This window comes from Leguminivora glycinivorella, chromosome 6, assembly GCF_023078275.1.
Source record: "Leguminivora glycinivorella isolate SPB_JAAS2020 chromosome 6, LegGlyc_1.1, whole genome shotgun sequence".
Taxonomy (NCBI): Eukaryota; Metazoa; Arthropoda; class Insecta; order Lepidoptera; family Tortricidae; genus Leguminivora; species Leguminivora glycinivorella.
In genome coordinates this window covers 4,495,099-4,518,137 of record NC_062976.1, presented here as the reverse complement: position 1 = coordinate 4,518,137, position 23,039 = coordinate 4,495,099, and the positions used below count along the sequence as shown (strand labels likewise).

The 23,039-nt window shown below is 40.0% G+C and overlaps 3 protein-coding genes across 4 annotated transcripts in view; all 3 read right to left on the bottom strand.

The window, feature by feature from the left end:
* The window catches only part of LOC125227454 (RNA pseudouridylate synthase domain-containing protein 2-like), a 337,736-nt gene extending 333,758 nt beyond the window's left edge, over positions 1-3,978 (bottom strand). For both annotated transcript variants that reach the window (XM_048131777.1, XM_048131778.1), the window contains exon 1: positions 3,786-3,978. The gene's annotated coding sequence lies outside the window, so the exon portion shown is untranslated. The remainder of the gene's footprint in view (positions 1-3,785) is intronic.
* Positions 1,017-13,067, bottom strand: LOC125226951 (the record flags this gene model as incomplete). The annotated part of the gene is made up of 3 exons (XM_048131133.1): positions 11,126-13,067; positions 10,042-10,988; positions 1,017-1,658 (listed from the first exon to the last, which is right to left on the bottom strand). Coding segments are annotated over exons 1-3 (3,531 nt in total), but the record flags the coding sequence as incomplete, so codon positions are not given.
* LOC125226949 lies at positions 13,067-13,942 on the bottom strand. Its single transcript, XM_048131132.1, has one exon. The coding sequence runs from the start codon at positions 13,940-13,942 to the stop codon at positions 13,067-13,069; it is 876 nt and encodes a 291-aa protein (XP_047987089.1).
* Positions 13,943-23,039: the final 9,097 nt, after the last annotated feature.

Genomic DNA, 23,039 nt, shown 5'->3' with positions numbered 1-23,039 from the left:
TGCGCTTGCTGCGTTTTTAAAATCTTCCACTGGGCCATGGTACTTTGTCAGTGGGCACTCAAGGACAATATGCCGAACAGTTTGCTTTGGGCACCCGCATTCGCAACACTCCCGATCGCTCCATCCCCATTTTTTCCGGAGGTAGTTTGATAAGAACCAATGGCATACGGGGCACGACAGAGATACATGTAAACTTTACATGTAGTACATTGTAAAGGGTTTAAATTTTAAACCGTTAAAGTTTGTGTAACTTGTATCTACATTTTCCATAGCATAAATGAGTTACTTACTCCCTTATATGATATTTATTAAATTGTTACCCAATTTATCTGAAATTTACTATTGTAGTTATAGTTCCAGTGATGCATTATGTAATATTTCCGTTGAATTGTAAAACATACTAAGTACACTTGTTTTGGAACTCGAGCTAGTTTTAAACTTTTTAGCATAACATTTATTGTAATCATGATTTTGTACAAATCTGTTTGGTGTAGGTAATAAAATAAAATAAAGGCACCAAAATAAATACTTGTACTTATTATATTATTTATTCTGTGATGATTAGGTTCTATGATTAGGTTGTCTGGAAGAGATCGCTCTTTAGCGATAAGACCGCCTGTTGTCTACCATAGTTAATTAAAGTTATGTGATGTAATCTTGTTATATTGGTGAACAATAAAGAATATTTGTATTGTATTGTATTGTATAAAGGGAGAAAAAGAAGGAAGACCATATCCCAGCAGTAGGACACTAAAATAAATACCTAAGTATTATATAACTCATAACTAAATCTAAATAATTTTATTCAAACGTATAAATAAATAATCTTCAACATTCAGCTGAACCGGATCAAGTTAAGATGACAGGTGATATCGAAACCCGGCGGAGTGTAGTGACCCATTTCATTTGCTCGTGGTAACACGTGTGTACTGATTAAACTACGCGGGTGAGACGGACTTGACACTTTTTTTACAATCTTCTTCTTCAACCTAGCGTTTTCCCGGCCTAGCGCCAGGGTCCGCTTTCCTGCTCAGCCTTCTCCACTTTGCCCGGTCTTCGGCATCCTGAGGTGAAAGATTGTTCTCTTCCATGTCCGCTGTCACGACGTCCAGCCAGCGCTTCTTAGGCCTACCGCGGCCGCGTGACCTAGGGCCTTGGACGATGAGGTTGAGGCATCTGTTTCCGACGTAGTCTACCGGTCTGCGGCGTATGTGGCCATACCATCGGAGGCGACTTTCCTGCAGCTTATCCGCCACGTCACGGATACACATCCACCGCAACATCTTCATCTCTGTGACGTGAAGCTGCTGGACATGCCTTCCGAGAGCAGGCCAGGTCTCGCTACCATACAGTAAGACTGGTCGGATGATGCTCTTGTACACAAGACCCTTAAGCTTCACCGGTATCCTGGGGTCGCAGAGGACACCGGTTACTTCTCGCCATTTTGCCCAAGCAGCGCTAATTCGGGCCTGGACGTCGTGATCGATTTCGCCTGATTCGTGCAGCACAGACCCAAGGTATTTGAATTTATCTGTTTTCAGAACAGATTCGCCTCCACCCGTTATGGGGTCGGGGTCTGTGCCGCCACACGCCATGTACTCGGTCTTCGCAACATTTAGTTTCAGACCGCCGTCCTCTACTTTTTTTACAATACATACCTAAAATACTGAGCTTAGAGCGAAGTTACATAAAAAATATTTATTTTCTTTGTAAGTCCAGTAAATATTAGCGCAATTTGACTTTACGATCTACTAAACCTTTTTTGTTTGAGTTCGGCATTTCGTAGGCTTTTCTTTGCCATTTGCCGAGATATGCCCAGAATGATAATATCTTCAAAATTAGTCATTTTCATCAAAATCTGAGCTCACAACTTCGGTCGTCCGTCATAGAATATTTAGCCAAATATGTTTATTTGACATCTGTTAATTAAAGGTACATTTAAATCTGCCTTACGTATGTTAATGCAAATTCTCTCTTTTTCATTAACATGTTTACACAATTTTATTTCGGCAATTAATTATTTGAGTACAGTCAGCTGCAGATAAAGGTATACATAGTTACATACCCTTCTTCATAGAGATGTGTATGCAAGGGGGTACCCTTTTCTCTGCAGCTGACTGTACATCAAGAATTGCTTTCAGAAAATGATTTTTCCCCTACAAATAAAGGAAAATATTCTCATTCCACGACATAAAAAGCCTCTAAAAATGTGTTTTTAATTATCTCTAAGTGACGTTTCAATTAATATTCTAAAGGCGAAAGATAATTTGCATTCAAAAAGACAATAGCCTTATTCCTAAACGAAACCTTAGTAATTAATTTGAATTTATCGGAAGGGAAATACATTTTGTACAATTTTATCTTGATTCAAAGTGAGATATTTCCTTTATTTACATTGTTACTTTCGCAAGTTAATGCGGAATAAACGAGAAATGTTTTTAGGTTAATTAATGTATTTACTTTAAAATTTTTAAGATACAAATAAATCATCATCATTTGCTTGCCTATCCTATTTTTTTATACTACGTCGGTGGCAAACAAACATACGATCCGCCTGACGGAAAGCGGTTAACGTAACCGCCTGCAACTTAAGAAGTGTCACATGCGCGTTGCCAACCCATTAGAAACGTGTACACTCCCCTTTGCTGTGTTAATTCTAATTGTGTGCTGTGAATTACTTGTCTTTCTATTGAACGTCATGCATCTCATTATCCATACTAATATTATAAATGGGAAAATGTGCATGTCTGTTTGTTTGTCCGTCTTTCACGGCAAAACGGAGCGACGCATAGACGTGATTTTTTTAATTGCATATAGTTGAAGGGATGAAGAGTGACATAGACTACTTTTTACCTCTTTGTAACGCGAGCGAAGCCGCGGGTAAAAGCTAGTTCAAATATAAGTTGCATTCGTTTTATATCATCCCTCACACATCTCATCCATCTTTTCTTCGGTAAAAACTGGTAATAACCTAATAAATATCCAATAAATATTAGTTATTCGTTTTTTTTAAATGAAATATTAATGTTTATTTATTGTTCGTTTATTTATTTATACTCGACGATCATAATATAAATTCGTATAGATTAAGGTAGAATAATTTTAAATGTAATTTTATATTATGAAATAAATAAATCTAAATATATAATAAGGATTTAATAAAAATATAAGGCTATACGCTAATTTACAAATACCCAAACCAAAACATAAAAGTAATTAAAAATACATCAAACGATTTTTGATGGATTTTGTAAGCAATTGGCGGCTACAACCTTAGAGTGTTATTTGTTTTTTACTGTGACTTTTTATAAGAATACGTGAACATGCTTACGGCAAATGCTTTTAAGTACGTACAGATTATATAAAGAACAAATAATAATTCTCACACCTATCAGCTAATTTTACTCGCTCGAAAAATAAGACTTGAATTTTGACTGTTTTTGTAATAAGATTCAGTTTCCGTCTGATATGACAATTTTCCTTTTTCCAAAATTTGTTTATTTTTCATCATGTTTACATACATATTTGCTTTATATTTTGTCATGTCGTATAAAACTCAGACTATGTATTTAAATGTATGTTTTTTTTTTATATTTACTACAAAAAGGATCATTTAATTTTTCTATTTCCTGACTTCCTGAGACCTACCTATAGGTCGTAGACTTTGCTACATATTTTTTATTATAAACAATGAATTATGGTTAATGTCTTTTTTTATTCATTCTTTTACTGATATTTTTTATTATAAACCTCTGTCAGAAACAACAAGTGAAAAATATACTCACGTTTTAAAAAACCGTCGTTACAACCAAAATCCTCAAAAATAATAAACAGAATCGTTCACGAAACACAAACAGGCTCAACACTCCAACAACATAAAACCACAAACAATATAAACCCGATATTTTCAGAATCGGATTTGAAATAGGTACGTAAATTTTCGCGGGAAATAGGAAAGAGCGACACACGCCGTATCCGCACGGTGGCTCGAATGAGACTAAAGCGAACGATGAAACTCACTAGGCAGTAGGCACCTGCAATGCGTGCGCTGCTAACGTGCGACAGAGACAGCTTTATACAAACATTAGGTTGACAAACAAGGATAGGGTACACACACGTGGTTGCGAGGGGTAGCTTCAGGAACGGGGCGCGTCGAGCGAATGAATAGGACATTTTACAGAAGGAAAAGTGACGTTGGTATTTTTTGTATTGTTCCATAACAATGGCACTCTTTTCGTGATTTTTACGGTTACTGCCGTGGTCGTGGTTCCGAGCGTTGCTCGGCTTAGCGCCTCGGGCGGGTTAAGGTTGACCTTGAGAGTCGTGAGATCAGAGGCATATTCTGATTTTGATGAATTGATCTTTAGCTTTTCATGGTTATGATGTGCCAGTATCAGAAATCACATTTCTTTAACTAGAATGGTCGCATTGATAGTCAGATAATTTACGTTCGTTAATAGTTACATAGTAGGTATAACAAATCCCGATCAAGTACATAACTAAATAAAGTAACCTAGTATTAAGTAATGGTTTAGCAAAAACAATATAATTATATAGAGGAATTGATACCCTCGTCCTTTAGAAATTTTCACCTTTTATCCTTTATTTTATTATGTATTGTTTTGCAAAGAATATTTGTTTTCGTAATCTATACAGAAAATGTATTTTTTTTTCTTTAGAAAATACTATAAAACAAAAATTGTAACAGGTAATTAATTTTTAATAAAAAAGTTTTAAAACAATTTTACACCTACTTACGATTTTTCAATATTGCTATTTAATTTCCATTTTTAGTATTAGTTTTGCACAATGGTAATTTTAAAATATTTATATCGTGTTGATTTTTTTTGTCTATTAAAAAAAACTGAAAGTTTCAGTTTAATGATAGACCTACAATTTACAAGAGGCGACTAGTTATACAGCATTTAGAATGTCAACAGCATGATTGCAGTTTTTACAAGGTTCGACTCCGATAGCTACAATATACAAAGGGTGCTTTAGTTTTTGAGACAAAAGACTGTTAAAGACATTTTTATGTTGACCCTTTTCGTTACTACGCTACCATATTTTACGCTTGTGACTGTAAAAAATATTTTATAGTTATTATTAAACAGAAAAAAATTGGAGGCCAATTCAGTTTAAACTACTTCTTTCCGTTAGGAACTTGTATTGACACGACCTTGTCTATCACTCACGCTACTTGGTGCATGCAAATTGACAATATAAGTACCTATACAATGAAATTTCTGTGTTGCAATTCGACAGAAATCCGTAGAAATAAAAAAACAAATGTGGCAACAGTGTGGTGTGTCGCCCCGTTTTCTTACATTTTAAAAAGGGACGTCACTAATGTTGCCATTTATTAATTTCTAAAATGTTGTATATGTTTATGAGCTCAAATAACTAATACGGCTAAGGCAATGAATATCAAAACTGTAGCAAATTGATAAAGTAGAATCGACTTCAAGTAGCTATTTTTTTTGTAGGTACAATTTGTTAAGTCGCAAATTAATAGCAAATTATTTATGGTTCGTCAGTACATTTCGTATCTACGTTAGGAGCACGCAAATACGTGATTGTTTTTCATCTTTAGAGATCCGCTAAGATTTTCATGAAACATGGCTAAGAACACTCCCGACTAACTCAGCTTTCAAACAGAAAAAACTAAATCCAAATCGGTTCATCCGTTCAGACAGACACACACACACAGACAGACAGACAGACAGACAGACAGACAGACGGACGGACGGACGGACGGACGGACGGACGGACGGACGGACGGACGGTCGCACGGACGGACGGACGGACGGACGGACAGACAGACAGACAGACAGACAGACAGACACACAGACAGACAGACAGACAGTTTTCAGAAATAACAAAAATTTGGCGATACAAAAATCACCATAGCCTCCTCAGTGCCGGGAGCAAATGTTTTGTTTTTGACTTTACGAGTAAGATTCTGAAAGTTCAAAATATATTTTTGAATAAGTATGTACAAATAAAAAAATATTATTTTTAAGTATGTTCATGGCCTGCTCCTTAGTGAACGAGTACCTGGTGAATTGAAGTGTCCAAGTCCCCATATTATTGTATCTGTATCAATAGTAATGTCATTAATTTAATTGTTTTCATTTTGTGTTATATAATTTCAACAATATTATTTGTTAATTAATTTATGAACATGTAATGTGAATATAATGAATTGCTTTTTTTTAAATTTCTGATTGAAAACTGACAGTGTATGATTAATACCAATAAAAATCTATCTATCTATTTCGTTCGTATCATATGAAGGTATGTACGGAACCCTTCACATTGCGCTTCGTCCAGTTTTTCATTCGAAATCAAAATCACATGGAAGCAAGGTCAAGGCCACATCAGCACATCACAGTAATATCCGTGAATAGAAGTAATAAATAGTTGAATCACTTTATATTAATTGAATCGAGAATAAATACTGTGAAGACAAATGGTCGATAATGACGTAATGCCGCAGTACACGGAATTATAACAGAAAGGCATTATTTGTGTAAAAAAATCACGGAAATCGGAGTTGAACAAACGTAGCGATACTGTGAGTGTGTTTGAATAGACAGACCATAGAGTGAGAATGCAACCAGTGGTAACGTTGAAAGCGAACGCAGCCAGCGCGAGCGAATGGCGGTAGATTGCGCGCTGTCTACACTACTTTGACATCCATCCGCCATCTTCAGTTTTGCGGGATGAGAATCTCTTATTTTTATTTTTATTTTTTTAGGGAATTTTAGGTTAATTGTACTCAGAATCACGAGGACTTTCACGCTCACTGGGAGACAAAAAGTGTCCCAGAATTTCCATACATTCTTGTTACTTTCCTCTTTTGTTACCCCACACGACATGTACGGAAAGTGGTAACAAAATAAGAAAAAAATAATATGGGACAATTTTTTTAACTACTAGGATTGAAAAATCTAGTGATTCTGAGTAGAAATGGCATTTTTTTTTTCAAAAATATCACATTTCATAAAAGTGGCGAAAAAAAAAGAAATGCTCTGATCATGATGCAATGTAATTGATACTGCTTATATACTGTTCGTACTATTTAGATATTGTACATACTGTTTTCAAACTATCAACTGTTTCGCTTCAAAGCGCGATTATTTACTGACCTAATGAGCCTTGTAGTTCTAGCTAGCCTCACGACGGGATTATACAACTCACTCTAAAATTCAAATATAAAATGTTCTAAGCCTCTACGATGACTTTTTGAAATTCTAGAAAATTACATTCATTATATGGAGAAAGAAATTATCCGATCCGATATCGGATGTCGGAAGGATTTCAATAGGAACAATCCAAGATGGCGCCTGTAATGTATGGGATATCGGAGGAACCTTATTTACTATCATGATAGTTGCTTTTTAACTACACTGAGACTATAGCACGTGCTGTGGAAACGGGAGCTAGCCGCCGTGAATAATAGAAACAAAGGCGTTTGTTTAACAGATTACGGCAAAAGCGAAACGTTCATCTCAGAAAATTCATACTATAATGTGAAAATGCAGTTACGCTACCGAGTACCGTATTCTAACGACTCGCATGACTCGCTTCAAAGAAGCTTTATACTTGCAAAAAATTGGTACATCGGAGATCAACAAATACACTTATTGTTTTGTTATCTTACACTCGCGGTCAGTAAATACGGGTCACTTTGTATGGATATCTCTATGGAAAGTGACCCTTTTCCACTGTCCGTGACTGTATTATCACAGCAAAATTATCACATAGGTACCTAATACTTGACTGTACTTAGAATCTATAGTTTTAGATACCTAACACCTGTTCAAAATGTGAATTTTTAATGTATTAAGTATGTTACTACTACTACATACTACTACTAATATGATATGGGCTCTGCCTGAAATAAACATTTTTTAAAACCCTGGCAAGTGGGTCGATCGATATTATGTACTTACTGTTTAGAAACTATCAACTGCTTCGCTTCAAAGAGTCATTGTTTGCAGACCTAACGAGCCTCGCGGTGCCAGCGAACCTCACAGGATTATAGTAATTATCGTCACAGCTAAATTACCACTTAACACTTACGGCTCAGCCACGACATTGTCTCGCTCCGCTCACCGCTGTAGCGCTTAGACCAATGTCGTGGCTGAGCCGTTAGACGTATTTTGAATCCAGAATTATAAACATGCTAGCTTTGATAGCAGGTAAATTATCATACTACAGTTGAGCTCCATCCATTATTTTTACCCGTCGCAAATCTCTATTTGCGACGCCCTACTCTGGTTATGATTTTGACCAGAATTTTGGTCGGTGCCAGTGTGGTGACGGGTTAAGAATCTCACCACCCCTTTTTTCCTGTGGGGTGTCGTAGTAGTCGACTGTGGGATATGGGTTAAATTGTGACGTAGGCGAGAGGCTGGCAACCTGTCAGCATAGTCACAGTTTCGTTTTTTTTCAAGCCCTTGGCAAGAGTGGCACTGAAACTTGAGTAATGTCATGTGCTATGCCTACCCCTTTGTGGGATACATGGGTGATTGTATGTTGTAGTTATACGTCGTTGAACAAATGTAGGTATACAGTCAACCAATTGGAACCCTAGGCCACTCTACAACCATGTCAAAATGACAAGCAGTAAGAGATTTCTTACAATCTGATTTTAAACGTCACTATGACATAGTTCTACAGTGGCCTAAGGTTTAAATTGGTTGAGTACACGTGCGAATAATTAATTCGTATCTCGTGTCTCCATTCGAAAGATCCTAATTTTGTAGGTATTAAGTTCCGCAAAGGGAACTTAGGATTATTCAAATTTGCATTTTAAAGAAATATAGTCGTGTATTGTATATACTAGTATATATTTTTGACGACCGGTCTGGCTCAGTCGGTAGTGACCCTGCCTGCTAAGCCGCGGTCCTGGGTTCGAATCCCGGTAAGGGCATTTATTTGTGTGATGAGCACAGATATTTATTCCTGAGTCATGGATGTTTTCTATGTATATAAGTATGTATTTATCTATTTAAGTATGTATATCGTCGCTTAGCATCCATAGTACAAGCTTTGCTTAGTTTGGGGCTAAGTTGATCTGTGTAAGGTGTCCCCAATATTTATTTATTTATTTATTTTTTTTTATTTACTTTTTCCACATGTGTGCTTAGTAAAACATCCCACTTTGTCGGTTACCAATTACCATTAAGGCGAGATTTACTTGAGTCTTTATATGAATAAACTGACAAAGTGGCTTTATAGCAATCGACAAAGTGGGACGTTTTCCCGTGCACACTCACATTTAATAACTTTACTGTACCAAACATAATTACTGCCAATTAAACCTAGACAGTTTGCGGCAAAACGAAACCTAATTAAAACTTGCTTGAAAACTATTGAAACAGGCCAAGGCCATACATTGTTTTAGCTAGTCTACTATTTCATTAATTTTGTCTACCCAAGGTTGAAACTTCTTATAATAAATTTCCAAAAGCGTATCTGTCCAAGAATTTTCCTAGCTAAAATATACTATATTGTTTCAACTGTAGGATTTAAATTGCAATGGATTTTTTTGGGAAAATGAGAGGTGCAAATTTTCTTTATAGACTATGGGGACCTAGGCAGGAGATGATTCAAACGCCGATACCAGTAGAATAATGAACATTTATTTTAATAACTTATCGCTATATATACAATTTTCATATAAAAGAAAAACAACAAGATGGGTAGTCATAATTTGATTAATCTAAGTTTACCCTAAGTATTGAGAACTTGCGAATACTAGCGCGATGGCATATCATCTATCTCGCTCTTATGGTAAATATACAAATGGGTAGTTGGCAAAACTGCTTTCTTGGATTACCCGTCTGCATCGACTCTCGGCCGTAAGAGTGGCACGTCCGATCTTTCGTCTCACTCCAACGGCAACGTAAATATGCGCGCGGCGCCTGCGCGCGCTTCAGTTGTCTCCGGCCGCCGATGCGAACGCATGTCCCATAGCACTCCCTCTCAAGCGAAGCGAATCCGTTTCGTAACTCTGCCCGATCTTGTTACGTATGTTTGCGTGTCCGGGCTCGAAACCGTAGGCTGGCTGGCGCTTGCGATGGCTTCATCATAGATGTAGGCTGGCTTCAAACGCTCGATGGTGACGACTGTGGTTCGTTGGGGCATTTGTATCTTGAAATATTTGTCATAGCGTTTCAAAACTTCGAATGGGCCATCGTAAGGTGGTGTGAGCGGCGGTCGCACGGTGTCATTACGGACGAAGACGTGTGTGCACGATGTCAAATCCTTGTGCACGAAGGGTCTTAATTGCGTGGCGTGCGTCCGAGTTACAGGTACAAGCGATGACATTATTTCTGACAGGCGGCGTACTAATTCTGCATCTTCAATTTTCGACTTTGTAGGTACGAAAAAATCAGCTGGCATGCGTAGTGAAGATCCGTATGTCATTAAGGCAGGACTTAAGTTATTGTCGCTGCGTAGTGCGGCTCGTAGTCCAAATAATACTGTCGGTAGCTCTTCAGACCAATCTGAACCTTGTCCTCTTGCCATAAGAGCTGCTTTTAGAGTGCGGTGGAGCCTCTCGACTTGCGAATTTGCTTGCGGATGATAGGCTGTCGTGCGTATTCTCGTGGTTCCAAACTTCTTCAGGAGAGCGTTGAAAAGGCTGGACTCGAAGGTGCGACCCTGATCAGTCGTGATGCGTAGTGGACATCCAAATCTTGTAATCCAGTGCTCGTACAAGACTTTAGCCACTACTTCCGCTGTTATGTCGCGTACCGGTACTGCTTCAGGCCACTTCGTACAGCGATCGATCATAGTGACGCAATATCGATAACTATTCGATATTTTCAGAGGGCCCACAATATCGATGTGCAGATGCTCGAAACGTTGTGATTGCGGGAACTCGCCGATGGGTGGAATGACATGTCGATGAACCTTAGCTCGTTGACACCCAATGCAAGCTCGAGTCCATTGCGCGACGTCTCTGTTCATTGCTGGCCAAAAAATTTCGATGTGACGAGCTTCCTTGTTGTACGTACACCCGAGTGACTTATATCGTGTTGCGCTTTGTATGCAGCATAACGATAAGTACTAGGTAAATACGGACGCGGCGTGTCGGTTGAGTTCTCACATGTGATTGGTTGGCTGATGCCTGGAAGTGCGACTACGATGAACTTGAGATTTTCGCGTGTTTTCAATGTTTTCAGCTCTTCATCAGCGTGCTGGTCGGTGGCTAGCTTTTCATAATCGATGACCGTGGGACATTGTATTTCTTCGATTCTCGATAAGGCGTCAGCGATGTTGTTTTTATCGCCTGGAATATACTGGATGCTCGAACAAAATTGGCTTATAAAGTGCAGTTGTCGCTCGCGTCTCGGGGTGTCGCTGTTGCTCGGTGCTCGCGTAAGTGCATGTGTAAGTGGTCTGTGGTCCGTGTAGACGATGACGTCATTGCCTTCTATAAGTCGTCTGAAGTGTTTGATGGCTGTATAAATCGCCAACAGCTCGCGATCGTAGGTACTGTAGCGGCGTTGCGTAGGACTCATTGCCTTCGAGAAAAATGCCAGAGGTTTCCATGCGTTGTCAACTTTCTGTTGAACTACTCCTCCCAGGCTGTGGTCTGATGCATCTGTCATGATACTCAGCGGAGCGCCGTGAACTGGATAAGATAGCGTCGTAGCTTTCAGTATGCTTTGGCGGCATTTTATGAAAGCTTCTTCTGTCTCGGGGTTCCATTCGATAAGAGTCTTGTCATTTTTCTTGGAGTTGTGCAGGTACTTGTTTAGTTGTGATTGAAGTTCAGCTTGGTGTGGTAGGCAGTCGCGGTAGAAATTCAACATGCCTAGGAATCTTCTAAGCTCGCAGACTGTCTTCGGCTTCGGGTAATTTGATATAGCTTGAATCCGCTCTTGAGTGGGACTGATGCCATCAGATGAAACTTCATAGCCGAGGAAATTGATTTTTCTTCGCCCAAACTCGCATTTATCGACGTTAAGTGTTACGCCGTACTTGTCAAGGCGCTCTAGGACTTGGCGAAGCAGCGTCTTGTGCTCTTCTTCGTTGTAGGATGACAGCAGAAGATCGTCGACGAAGCAGAAACAGCCATCTATGCCTCGTAGAACGTCGTGCATGAATCGTTGGAAAGTTTGGCTTGAGTTACGAAGGCCAAACGTCATGGAGTTAAATTTAAATAAACCGAACGGCGTAATAATCGAGGTTTTCTGTGCGTCTTCTTTGTTCATAGGTATCCAAAAGTATGCCATCTTCAGATCAAGCTTCGAAAAAATCTTCTTATTGTGCAGCTGGTACGTAAAGTCTTGAATTCGAGGTAGTGGATAACGGTCAGGTTGCGTTACTGCGTTGAGGCGTCTATAATCCCCACATACTCGTAGGGTCCCATCCTTTTTCGTGACGACGTGCAGTGGACTCGCCCAGGGGCTGTTTGAGGGTTCACAGATGCCCATTGCCATCAGGCGTTCGAATTCAGCCTTCGCCGCTGCATATTTGTCGGGCGGCAGAGGGCGTGGCCTAGCGAAGAGTGGGGGGCCGGTCGTCGTGATGAAGTGCTGTACACTGTGCTTGGCAGGTGTCTTCACCGACATAGGTCGAAGTACGTCAGGATATTCTCTCAGTATATCGTAGAATTCTTGGTCGCTGCTAATCAGGTAAACGGCTTCTTGAGTGGTTGAGACTTCTACGGCGTCGACTTGAAATTTAGTGGTCTTGTCGATGAGCTTCTTCTGGTCTAGGTCGATGAGTAACTTGTAGTGTCTGATGAAATCTGCTCCGAGGATTGAGGTCTTGATGTCTGCTATGACGAATGTCCAACGCAAGTCTCGTCGCAGCCCGAGGTTAAGAGTGATCGTCTTGTCCCCATAGGTCTTAATCGGTGTGTTGTTTGCAGCATAAAGTTTGTAGGTGCTTGATATCTGGTTCTTCTTATGGTGCGACGACAGTACAGATATTTCTGCGCCAGTGTCTACGAGGTAACGTTCTCGAGAGTTGCGATCGATGACACATAGGCGGTTGCTAACTGCAGGAACACCGACGCCCGCCAAAGTCGGTGTGGGCATTAGTTTTCCGACGTGTTGTGGTTCTTGCTACACGGCGATTCACATTTTCGTGCCCTGTCTCCAAATCTGAAGTGGTATCTGCAGAGCCATCCAGGATCACCTGGCTTGCGTGTAATTTCGTGCGTCGGTCTTGATCGTGAACGGGAACGACTGCGAGAGCGAAAGGGACGGCGATAGGGTTGCCGGCTGCTGGAACGTAGCGCTGCAATTTCGAGCGTCAAATTCTCAAGCTTTTGAGACAGCTTTTCGAAAAGTGCGATGTCACTGCTTGGTGGGGCTTGGGCTTCTGAGGTTCTTGTGACTGCTGCAACTGTGACTGGTTCGGTGTGCTCTAGCATCTTGTCGGCCATGGCGGCAAGGATATCCAGTGATGACTCATTGTTGACTGATAGAACGGTGCGTACTTGCACTGGAAGTTGATTCATCCATATGACTCGCAAACCGTCGTCTGGTACCATATTCTTGCCTAATTCTCGCATTCTTCTTAATAACTGTGTCGGCTTCTGATCTCCTAGCTCGAGACCGCTGATGAGCTTCTGGAATTGCCTGGATGCAGATTCTTCGTAAACAGAAAGAAGACGTGTCTTGAGCGCGCTGTACTTGCCGGTCATATTAGGTTTAAGAATAATGTCGCTGACTTGTTGAATATCGGCTGCTTGCATTACGCCGAGCGCGTATCTGAATTTCTGGTCGTCGCTGGTTTTTAACGGTTCTACGATTGCTTCGAACTGCGCAAACCATAAGCGTGGATTTTCGCGCCAAAACGGCAGTAATTTGGACTGAATGGAGATCCCGGCGAGATCGTAGCTTGATTGTGACAGCTCCGGTGCTGGAGCTTGCTCCTTCCGTGTTGGGTTTTCCTCCGTGTCCGACATCTTGTGAGCGTCGAGGGTCACCAAATATGGGGACCTAGGCAGGAGATGATTCAAACGCCGATACCAGTAGAATAATGAACATTTATTTTAATAACTTATCGCTATATATACAATTTTCATATAAAAGAAAAACAACAAGATGGGTAGTCATAATTTGATTAATCTAAGTTTACCCTAAGTATTGAGAACTTGCGAATACTAGCGCGATGGCATATCATCTATCTCGCTCTTATGGTAAATATACAAATGGGTAGTTGGCAAAACTGCTTTCTTGGATTACCCGTCTGCATCGACTCTCGGCCGTAAGAGTGGCACGTCCGATCTTTCGTCTCACTCCAACGGCAACGTAAATATGCGCGCGGCGCCTGCGCGCGCTTCAGTTGTCTCCGGCCGCCGATGCGAACGCATGTCCCATAAGACTAACGATATCTGTCTATACCTATAATTATCTATGTAATTTATTATCTGTCTGGCAAATTGTCTTCGTGGTGAAAATTTTGGCAGAGTTCAGGCTATTAGTGGAAATTGCGGCAAATTTAACGAAATAGTTATAGCGTAAGGACGGCTGTAGGTCGAGAGATATCTTTGTCAATTTTACGTGCCTATGATAATAGTTATTTGTTAGTGCGTTTTACATTATCCGATCCGATATCGGATGTAGGAAAGTTGTATTCTGACGCCGAGTGTGGAATCGAAAAACGAGCAAGTGAAAGTATTCTAGAGTTGAACTACGAACGAAGCGAGCGGTTCGAGAATAGAATCCTGAACTTGACGAGTTTTTCAACACACGAGAATATAGGTATAATAGCTACATTTGCACCCGTGTGTAACACAAAACTTTTCCCCTCACGTTTATCGCTTCCAGTAGTTCCACAAGTGTATCAATCACAATTATCTTTATCAGTAGAAAGAATAGAATAGAATAGAATCGTTGGCTCGTTGGGTGGACGACATCCGAAAAACTGCGGGTGCGGGGCACTTCTGGATGAGATTAGCCCAGGACCAGGATAAGTGGCGTACACGAAGAAGGCCTATGCTCAGCAGTGGGCGATTAATGGCTGAAATGATGATGATGATGATGATGATGAGAATAGAATCATTTATTGCAAATCACATTACAAGCATGGATGGATGGAGTGGAACATAGAGGTATACAAGTGACACCCTGTAAGGGCACAGCAATATAGAGGGCTAGAAGTAGGTAATTACTTAGATTAAATTATGATTATATACATTATTTTACACATTTCGTTATACTAACATACATTCAATAATTTTCATTTGGTCTTACTATTACAAAATTCTTGGTAACTATAATATATTAGTTGAACTAGCTTCTAAACATCATAATAAACATTGAATCGTTTGGTTCAATCACAAGTGTTTCTGTGCGTCATGGAAGTTCCTAGTAAAGCTATGCAGTCAGTTACAAAAATATACCAAGCACGAGAATACTTTAATAGTTTGTACCTATAAAAGTAGGTATCTATTTGTTATAAGTAATGAGAAACATAGTCATTCGCAACTATATTGCAAGCTTAAAGAAACAGCCGGCCCCGTTGATCAGAAACAAAAACAGAAGCAAGACGGAAGTCGTTTATAAACAAACACAATGCCAATCGTGTGAAAAGATAAGTATGGGTACCGTGAATATCATCTTGTTCTGTGTGGCAGGTCAGCATAGTGGATGTCATTCCCGAGATACCTGACAAAAATCTGCAGCCAAAGGCATTAAACATACCTAGAGGTACCGGTGAGTAATATTGCCAGAGCTTAATATCGCAGGAGTTGCAATGGCAGGCGGTATACTCTCAGAGTGGGAAGTACCTACCAGGATAGATTCATTGTTCAGATGCTTAAAAGGCAAGCTTCCAGAAATAAGAGTCCCATCATATCTAGCAAGGCTCCGTCTCCTCTTAGAATGAAAAAATGGCTTTCACCGTCAACTTTCACTCTTTACAGCAACTTTATACGCCTAAAAATTCACGTTTTTCCAGGTGGTTCTATCAGTTGCTGACGTATAAATTTGTCTACCTCTTGACGAAGATAAACGCGCCTAAAGTCAGGTGCAGAATTTTAATCCAGCTAAAACTGTAACCGAATTTTCTGGTACAATAAAACGTCAGAATGATGTATGATCACGGTGAGCTGTAGCGAAAAATCTCTGTGTCCGAGCCAGGCCTCATTCGACTCATTCCGGTCTGTGCGTTGGAGGAAAATAAATTGATTTGGAAATACAGGTAATTTACTTAAGTTGGAAATTTTACTAAGTATTTTTAAAGCACTATGATCAGATTTGAAATAGATTCCAATAAAGCCAGTTACCCTTTGAAGGTCAGGTGGCAGTCGCTTTCGTAAAACTATTGCCTACGATAAATCTTGGGCGGGACCCCAGGCTCCCATGAGCCACGGCAAATTACGGGATAACGCAAGGAGGATGATGATGATAAGGATTGAATAGGGAGAGGGCGGCCTTTTCCTAGCAGTGGGAGTGGGACATACTACAAGGCTATGAGATACGGACTTTAACACAAGACAATGCCACCCTTTCTAGGTCCTTCGCTGCGTCTGGCATATTCATATTCATATTCATATTCATTTATTCATAAAATTAAAAATTTTACATGTCAAAGTTAAAGTTAAATTATTATAATTGACATATAGTTGACTAGGAGATCGCACAATTCCACTATCGCGTAAGGCTTTTAGGTTCTTTGTCGTCATTAATTATGTTGGTTGTTTTATAGACATTCCTTGATATTTCTCGCTAATTTTATTTCCTGTTACGTAGAAAAGAGTAGTAGAAGAAAAAAACAACCCAGGTGTCCATCCCTGCATTATTTTAGGTTGTAGTCCAAAGTACCCATAGTTGAAGTTTCCGAATAAGCCCTCCAGTATTATTAATGCGGACATTATGCTAATGTAGGCCGCGACCGACCGGAAACACACTTCGCAGCGTAAAATCGCTCGTGTTGGGGGGGCTAGTCAAATATGTAGTGGCTCACTTAAGAGATATCTTACATTTGAAAACGTCACCTGTACCTATAGAACCAGTGAACCCAGATCTACGGATAGCTAACCCGAGTAGGGCGCTCTACGTGTCGCGCTTGCACTATTCTGCCGGGGCTGATGAGGTGGTGGAGTGAGCTGGCCGGAAGACTGGCAACACGCTGAGGGTGTTCCAGCTGAAATCGCGCCACTGCAGGACACCATCGCGAGCGCAGACTTCTGGCCGAAGGGCGTGATGTTTCGGCGGTTCCGGGGCAACCTGCCGAACCCTACGCCGTGTCAGACGACGCAACGGAACGCTTTACGTCCTCGCCTAAACAGAATATTGTTTTTATTTTTATTTTTTTCGTCTGTTTTGTTTTGTTTTTATCTAAGTTTCGTGACAAAATTGGTTAATCTGTAATGTCATGTAAACGTGTTTTTTACTAATAAATAAATAGGTGTGTACGATGGTCTGACCAAGATAAGAAGACTATCACAGGCAAACTACCGTGGGATGAGGGTTACGGTGGATTTATTCTATGGCGACAAATGACAGAGCATCACCAAGTGGCCACAGCCCTCAGTAATGACCGATACTACTAAGAAGAGATAGAGAACTTACCTAAAGTCTTAGTTGAAAATGTCATGGCGTTTTTCTCAAAGATTTGCAACGCATGTCTCCTCTGATGTTGCATAAGTATGTCAGGAACAGCGATAACTGCTTCACATCAGTGTGAGTAACCGAATGCAGAAACGCTCACGAAACGCTCACCATAATATCTGTTTCGTAGCTATCTTTCTCTATGGCTCTTGCGCATTGGCGCGACAGAGCCAGACTACATTTCTGCGGCGTTTCGACGGCGTGCCATTCGGCTACCGGGCCTGGTAGCTCGTATGCACGATTGCTGCCAAAAAGTCTTGGGGAGAATAACTTTAAACGAAAAGTGTATGACTAATCTATTTTTAACACATTCTTTCAACGAATAGCGTGCGTGAAAAGGGGGTGCTAATACACAGTTAATCGTTATGCAAATACCCAAATACCCATTTTGGTTGTTTATGGGATTATTATTTGACAAGCCAAGACCGATAGTGGGTCATTTACATTGGTAATTAGTGACTTGGCACGATATTACGGACAAATTCTAACTGCTGGTAATTTCCTGTACATATACGTTAGGTACATATCTACCTATAATACCATTTACCCGTTTTTTCGGTTAGGTGAGTATAATTAATGTTTTTTACGACATAATGACGTTTTTGTCTTGATTATTATAGACTTAAGAATTAGTTTTTCTTACGGTTTTTTTTGGCTAATATCTTATTCAGTCCTTAGATAGGTATCGAGTAAGTAGGAAGTTCTTCAGACTTTCTCTACCACTTTCAATCCGAGCACATCTGTCATCTATACACATATCATTTAAAAAGATACATGATACAAATCATCATCATCCGCCTTGCGTTATCCCGGCATTTGCCACGGCTCATGGGAGCCTAGGGTCCGCTTTGACAACTAACCAAAAGATTAGGCGAAGGCACTAGTTTTACGAAAGCGACTGCCACGTGACCTTCCAACCCGAAGGGTAAGTAGGCCTTATTGGGATTAGCCCGGTTTCCTCACGATGTTTTTCTTCACCGAAAGATACATGATACAAATGTAGGTAAAAATATGTTTTATTATATTCTTACGCAAAAGGTACGAAGCAAACTCCATTAGAAGATATCAAAATAATATTTCAAGTCCCTAGAGTTCCCATGAACTGTCATAAGATAACATTGAATGTTGAAACAATAATTGCCCGTACCAGTTTCCTTGCATTGTTTTACTGACAAGTTTTTATACAGAACATATTCAAGTATATTTAACTAACTACGGTAAAAATACTACGTCGGATTAGAATATATTTTTTTTATCATAAACTGGCTAGTGATTGACCTGATGGAAAGTGACGACAAGGCCGAAGTTGTAGCTCACTGGTTCAGTAATAGCATATTCACTCTTGACTTGAATACACCCAGATTGTATTCGGTCGGGAATACAGATGAGGGGAGCATGTTCCATTCCTAATAGTTCGCATTAGGAAATAAACATATGTAATCCACAATTAAATTTAGAACCATTGGTGTCGAAACTCTCGAGTCTCGTAACTCTAATCCTCCATGGGGTCAACACAAGTTTTTTTACATAAATCGCCAAGCAGCTAATGTAACTGGTGACTGAAGAGCTGGCGACTTCCACGCAGAACGTATCGATATTACGATACAGTGAGGAAATGTTGCTGGCCAGTTGTACCAAGTACCAAGGATTACAATCACCTGCAAAAAGATGCAGATCTGTATCTGTACCTCTGTACCTTGTCGCTTTTAATCGTTTGACAATTTCAAACAAGACGTTATAATATGACAACGTACAGAAATCATCATTTATTTATGCTGGGTGACTATACCATGCCTCAAGAGTCTATTTTATATTTTTAGCTTGATATTAAGTTTTGTGTTTAATCAAAGTTTTCTTGCTTATGTAAATTTATTCATATTATTTCGCACTAGATATGTCATATGGATTAAAGTGACGTTTCTTCAAGCACAAAACATTTTTTTATCTTAGTCGTTAAGGTATCCCATCCATATCGTATCAATACCTATTAATATTTGATGAATAATTTAAAAAAGCAAGACGCAGTAGTCAATAATGAACAGAAATATACAATGTAAAATTTAGTTAGAAATTCATATTTTTTTCCAAGTAAAAATACTGAGTCATTTTCACGTTTAATTGCAACCTAGAAACGTCGTGATTTACTTAAACAATGCAAGGACGAGTAATCATAGCACGGATCATCACAATCAAGATCACGGGATCTATGCCAGTTTATCATTTCATTTTGAAAAACAAGAGTAGTTTAAGGTGAGCTAGTATTTAATGCAGCTGCGACCTTGTGCTTTGTAATCGACAACAATACTTATTACTTTAGCAGTCTATAGTTACCTAAGTTAGGGCAGAGCCAGTGTCAAAAAGTTTGATCTTTGTCAGATCATTTATGATTCCTTGTAAAAAGCAAGCCAAGTATCGAACTACCTACCTAACCAATTACTTGTCATTATCAAACAAATACAATCTTTAAAATGATGACTTACATAAAACTGTCCAATCCTTATGAAAGTTTTCTAGCGGTGACCACTAACCTGTAACAAAAAATACAACATTTAAACAAATAAATATTTAGACAAACGCCTATGTTATTGCAAACGTAGATCGTTACGTATCAAATGCCAAAAGAATAGGTACCAAATGAATACTCTTGCAAATGTTACAATTGACTGCATTAATCACGCCAATTTTATTATAAATGTATCGATTATAATTATAAACCGAAATAACACAACCACAAAAATTAAACTTTTGAAAAAATCCCCCACCGCGACATAGTGGACCGATTTTCATGAAACATGGCTAAGAACACTCCCGACTAGTTACTCGGACTGCAGAGTTCTGCAGCTTTCGAACAAAAAAAAACTAAATCTAAATCAGACAGACACGTCAAACGTATAACACCCCGTCGTTTTTGCGTCGGGGGTTTAAAATATACATTATAGTTTTCAAAAGTTTCATTACAGTTTCAAATTGGTAAAAGGGAAACAAAAGTGGCTAAAAGATGTCTCTGATCTGTACGCGCTCTTGACATATTCAGGTAAAAATATGTCTAAAGGGCATTTTCGCGAGAAGAATCACCAAAAATGTTTTTTTATTTTTTTTTTATTATAAATGGGCTTACTCTTGGCCACAGACTAGCCAAAGGCAAAGACGTGGCCTACGATGAAGTGAGCTCGTCAAGAAGATGCCTGTTCACTCTTGATTTGAAGGTTGCCGGGTTATATGAGCTAGGAAATATAGCCGCCGGCAAGGAATTCCACTCCTTGGCAGTGCGCATAAGAAAAGAAGAAGCAAAGCGCTTCGTGCGAATTCGCGGAATATCTACCAAGTAAGGATGGAAACCGGCCGTGCGTCTAAGAGTCCGATGGTAGAATGGGGGCGGTGGAATAAGCTCGTGTAGCTCTTGAGCACACTCCCCGAAGTGCAACCTGTAAAACACCGACAGACTGGCGACTTTCCGCCGATGGGCCAAAGACTGTAGCTTGGCCGTTAGCTTCTTGTCGCCTGGCTCCTGGCTCTGCGCTCCACTGAGTCTAAAGTAGCGAGTTGCTATTTAGCTGAGCCATCCCACAGGTGGCTGCAATACTCCATACAGGATCGGACTTGAGCTTTGTAGAGTGTTAGAAGCTGTCCAGGTGTTATCGCTTCACCTTATTTTATTTGTTTTTTCTAAGGTAAGTAAATTTTATGTTCTTCCTACTCAGAATAACGAGGCCTTTCGGTCTAAGACAAAAAACAAGAGACAAAAGTTTCTAATGGGTTGGCAATGGCATGTCATACTCCTTGAGTGGCAGGTCCATAGGTTACAGTGACCGCTTTCCATCAGGCGGACCGTATGCTTGTTTGCCACCGACGTAGTATTAAAAAAATGGTTCCAAAATGTTACATTATTTTGCATACTTTCCACTTTGTAACCGCTATACAAAGTATTTGAAAAATAGTAACAAAGTGGAAAAATTAAATTTGGGACGCTTTTTTCCGCCTAGTATGATGGAAAGGGCTTGTGATTCTGAGTAGGAAAAACATTAAATTTACCTATTTTAGAAAAAAAAAGTCTTTGAATCTTTTTTCCCGAAAATGCCCTAAAAGGTAAATGTATAGTTTATTTTTATTTTATTACAGACTGATCAGCGATTGACCCTAGTCACACCTGATAGAAAGTGAAGACAGAGTCTGAGATGGAGCTCGCCGTTTCAGTAATAGCCTATTCAGTCTTGCTTTAAAGATACCGAGTTTCTAACTTGTGTGCATCGTATGTAATGCAGCAATCAAATAACTGTCTGTAAAAATATTGATTTCAGATTCAAGTATTATAATATTAACCTAAATATCTTTCATCTAATTTCATCCCCCGGCTTAACCTACAAAACCATTGACTTAAAATCTTAACCTCGAACGCGACACTTTATGCTAATGCAAATCCGTGACGTCACGAAATGACGTCACCGGGTTTATAGCGGTCGCGGATTAGGGAAAATGTCGCACGGTGATTGTATAGGTACGTCGTTTATGTCAAGCAGTTAATAAGAACTTATTATAGGGTTCAGTACCTCAAAAGGAAAAGAAGTTACCCCCGTTCACCGTTGTCCGTCCGCCCGACCGTCTGTCCGTCTGTCCGTCTGTCCGTCTGTCCGTCTGTCCGTCTGTCCGTCTGTCCGTCTGTCCGTCTGTCCGTCTGTCCGTCTGTCCGTCTGTCCGTCTGTCCGTCTGTCCGTCTGTCCGTCTGTCCGTCTGTCCGTCTGTCCGTCTGTCCGTCTGTCCGTCTGTCCGTCTGTCCGTCTGTCCGTCTGTCCGTCTGTCCGTCTGTCCGTCTGTCCGTCTGTCCGTCTGTCCGTCTGTCCGTCTGTCCGTCTGTCCGTCTGTCCGTCTGTCCGTCTGTCCGTCTGTCCGTCTGTCCGTCTGTCCGTCTGTCCGTCTGTCCGTCTGTCCGTCTGTCCGTCTGTCCGTCTGTCCGTCTGTCCGTCTGTCCGTCTGTCCGTCTGTCCGTCTGTCCGTCTTACTACCTCAACTCTGCAGTAGCCACAGGACGCCTGCACCCGTGATTGCATGAGAGAAGATTTGTTTTCATTTCAAAATATAAATACATAAGTTTGAATCGACTTTATTATGTACATTATTTTGGTCCCTAATAAGAATGATTGAAGAAAACCGGCCAAGAGCGTGTCGGGCCACGCTCATGAGCTGCAGTGTATAGGGTTCCGTAGTTTTCCGTATTTTTCTCAAAAACTACTGAACCGATCAAGTTCAAAACAATTTTCCTAGAAAGTCTTTATAAAGTTCTACTTTTGTGATTTTTTTCATATTTTTTAAACATATGGTTCAAAAGTTAGAGGGGTGGGGACACACTTTTTTTTCCTTTAGGAGCGATTATTTCCGAAAATATTAAAATTATCAAAAAACGATCTTAGGAAACCCTCATTCATTTTTAACTCAAAATTCCTTGTTTAC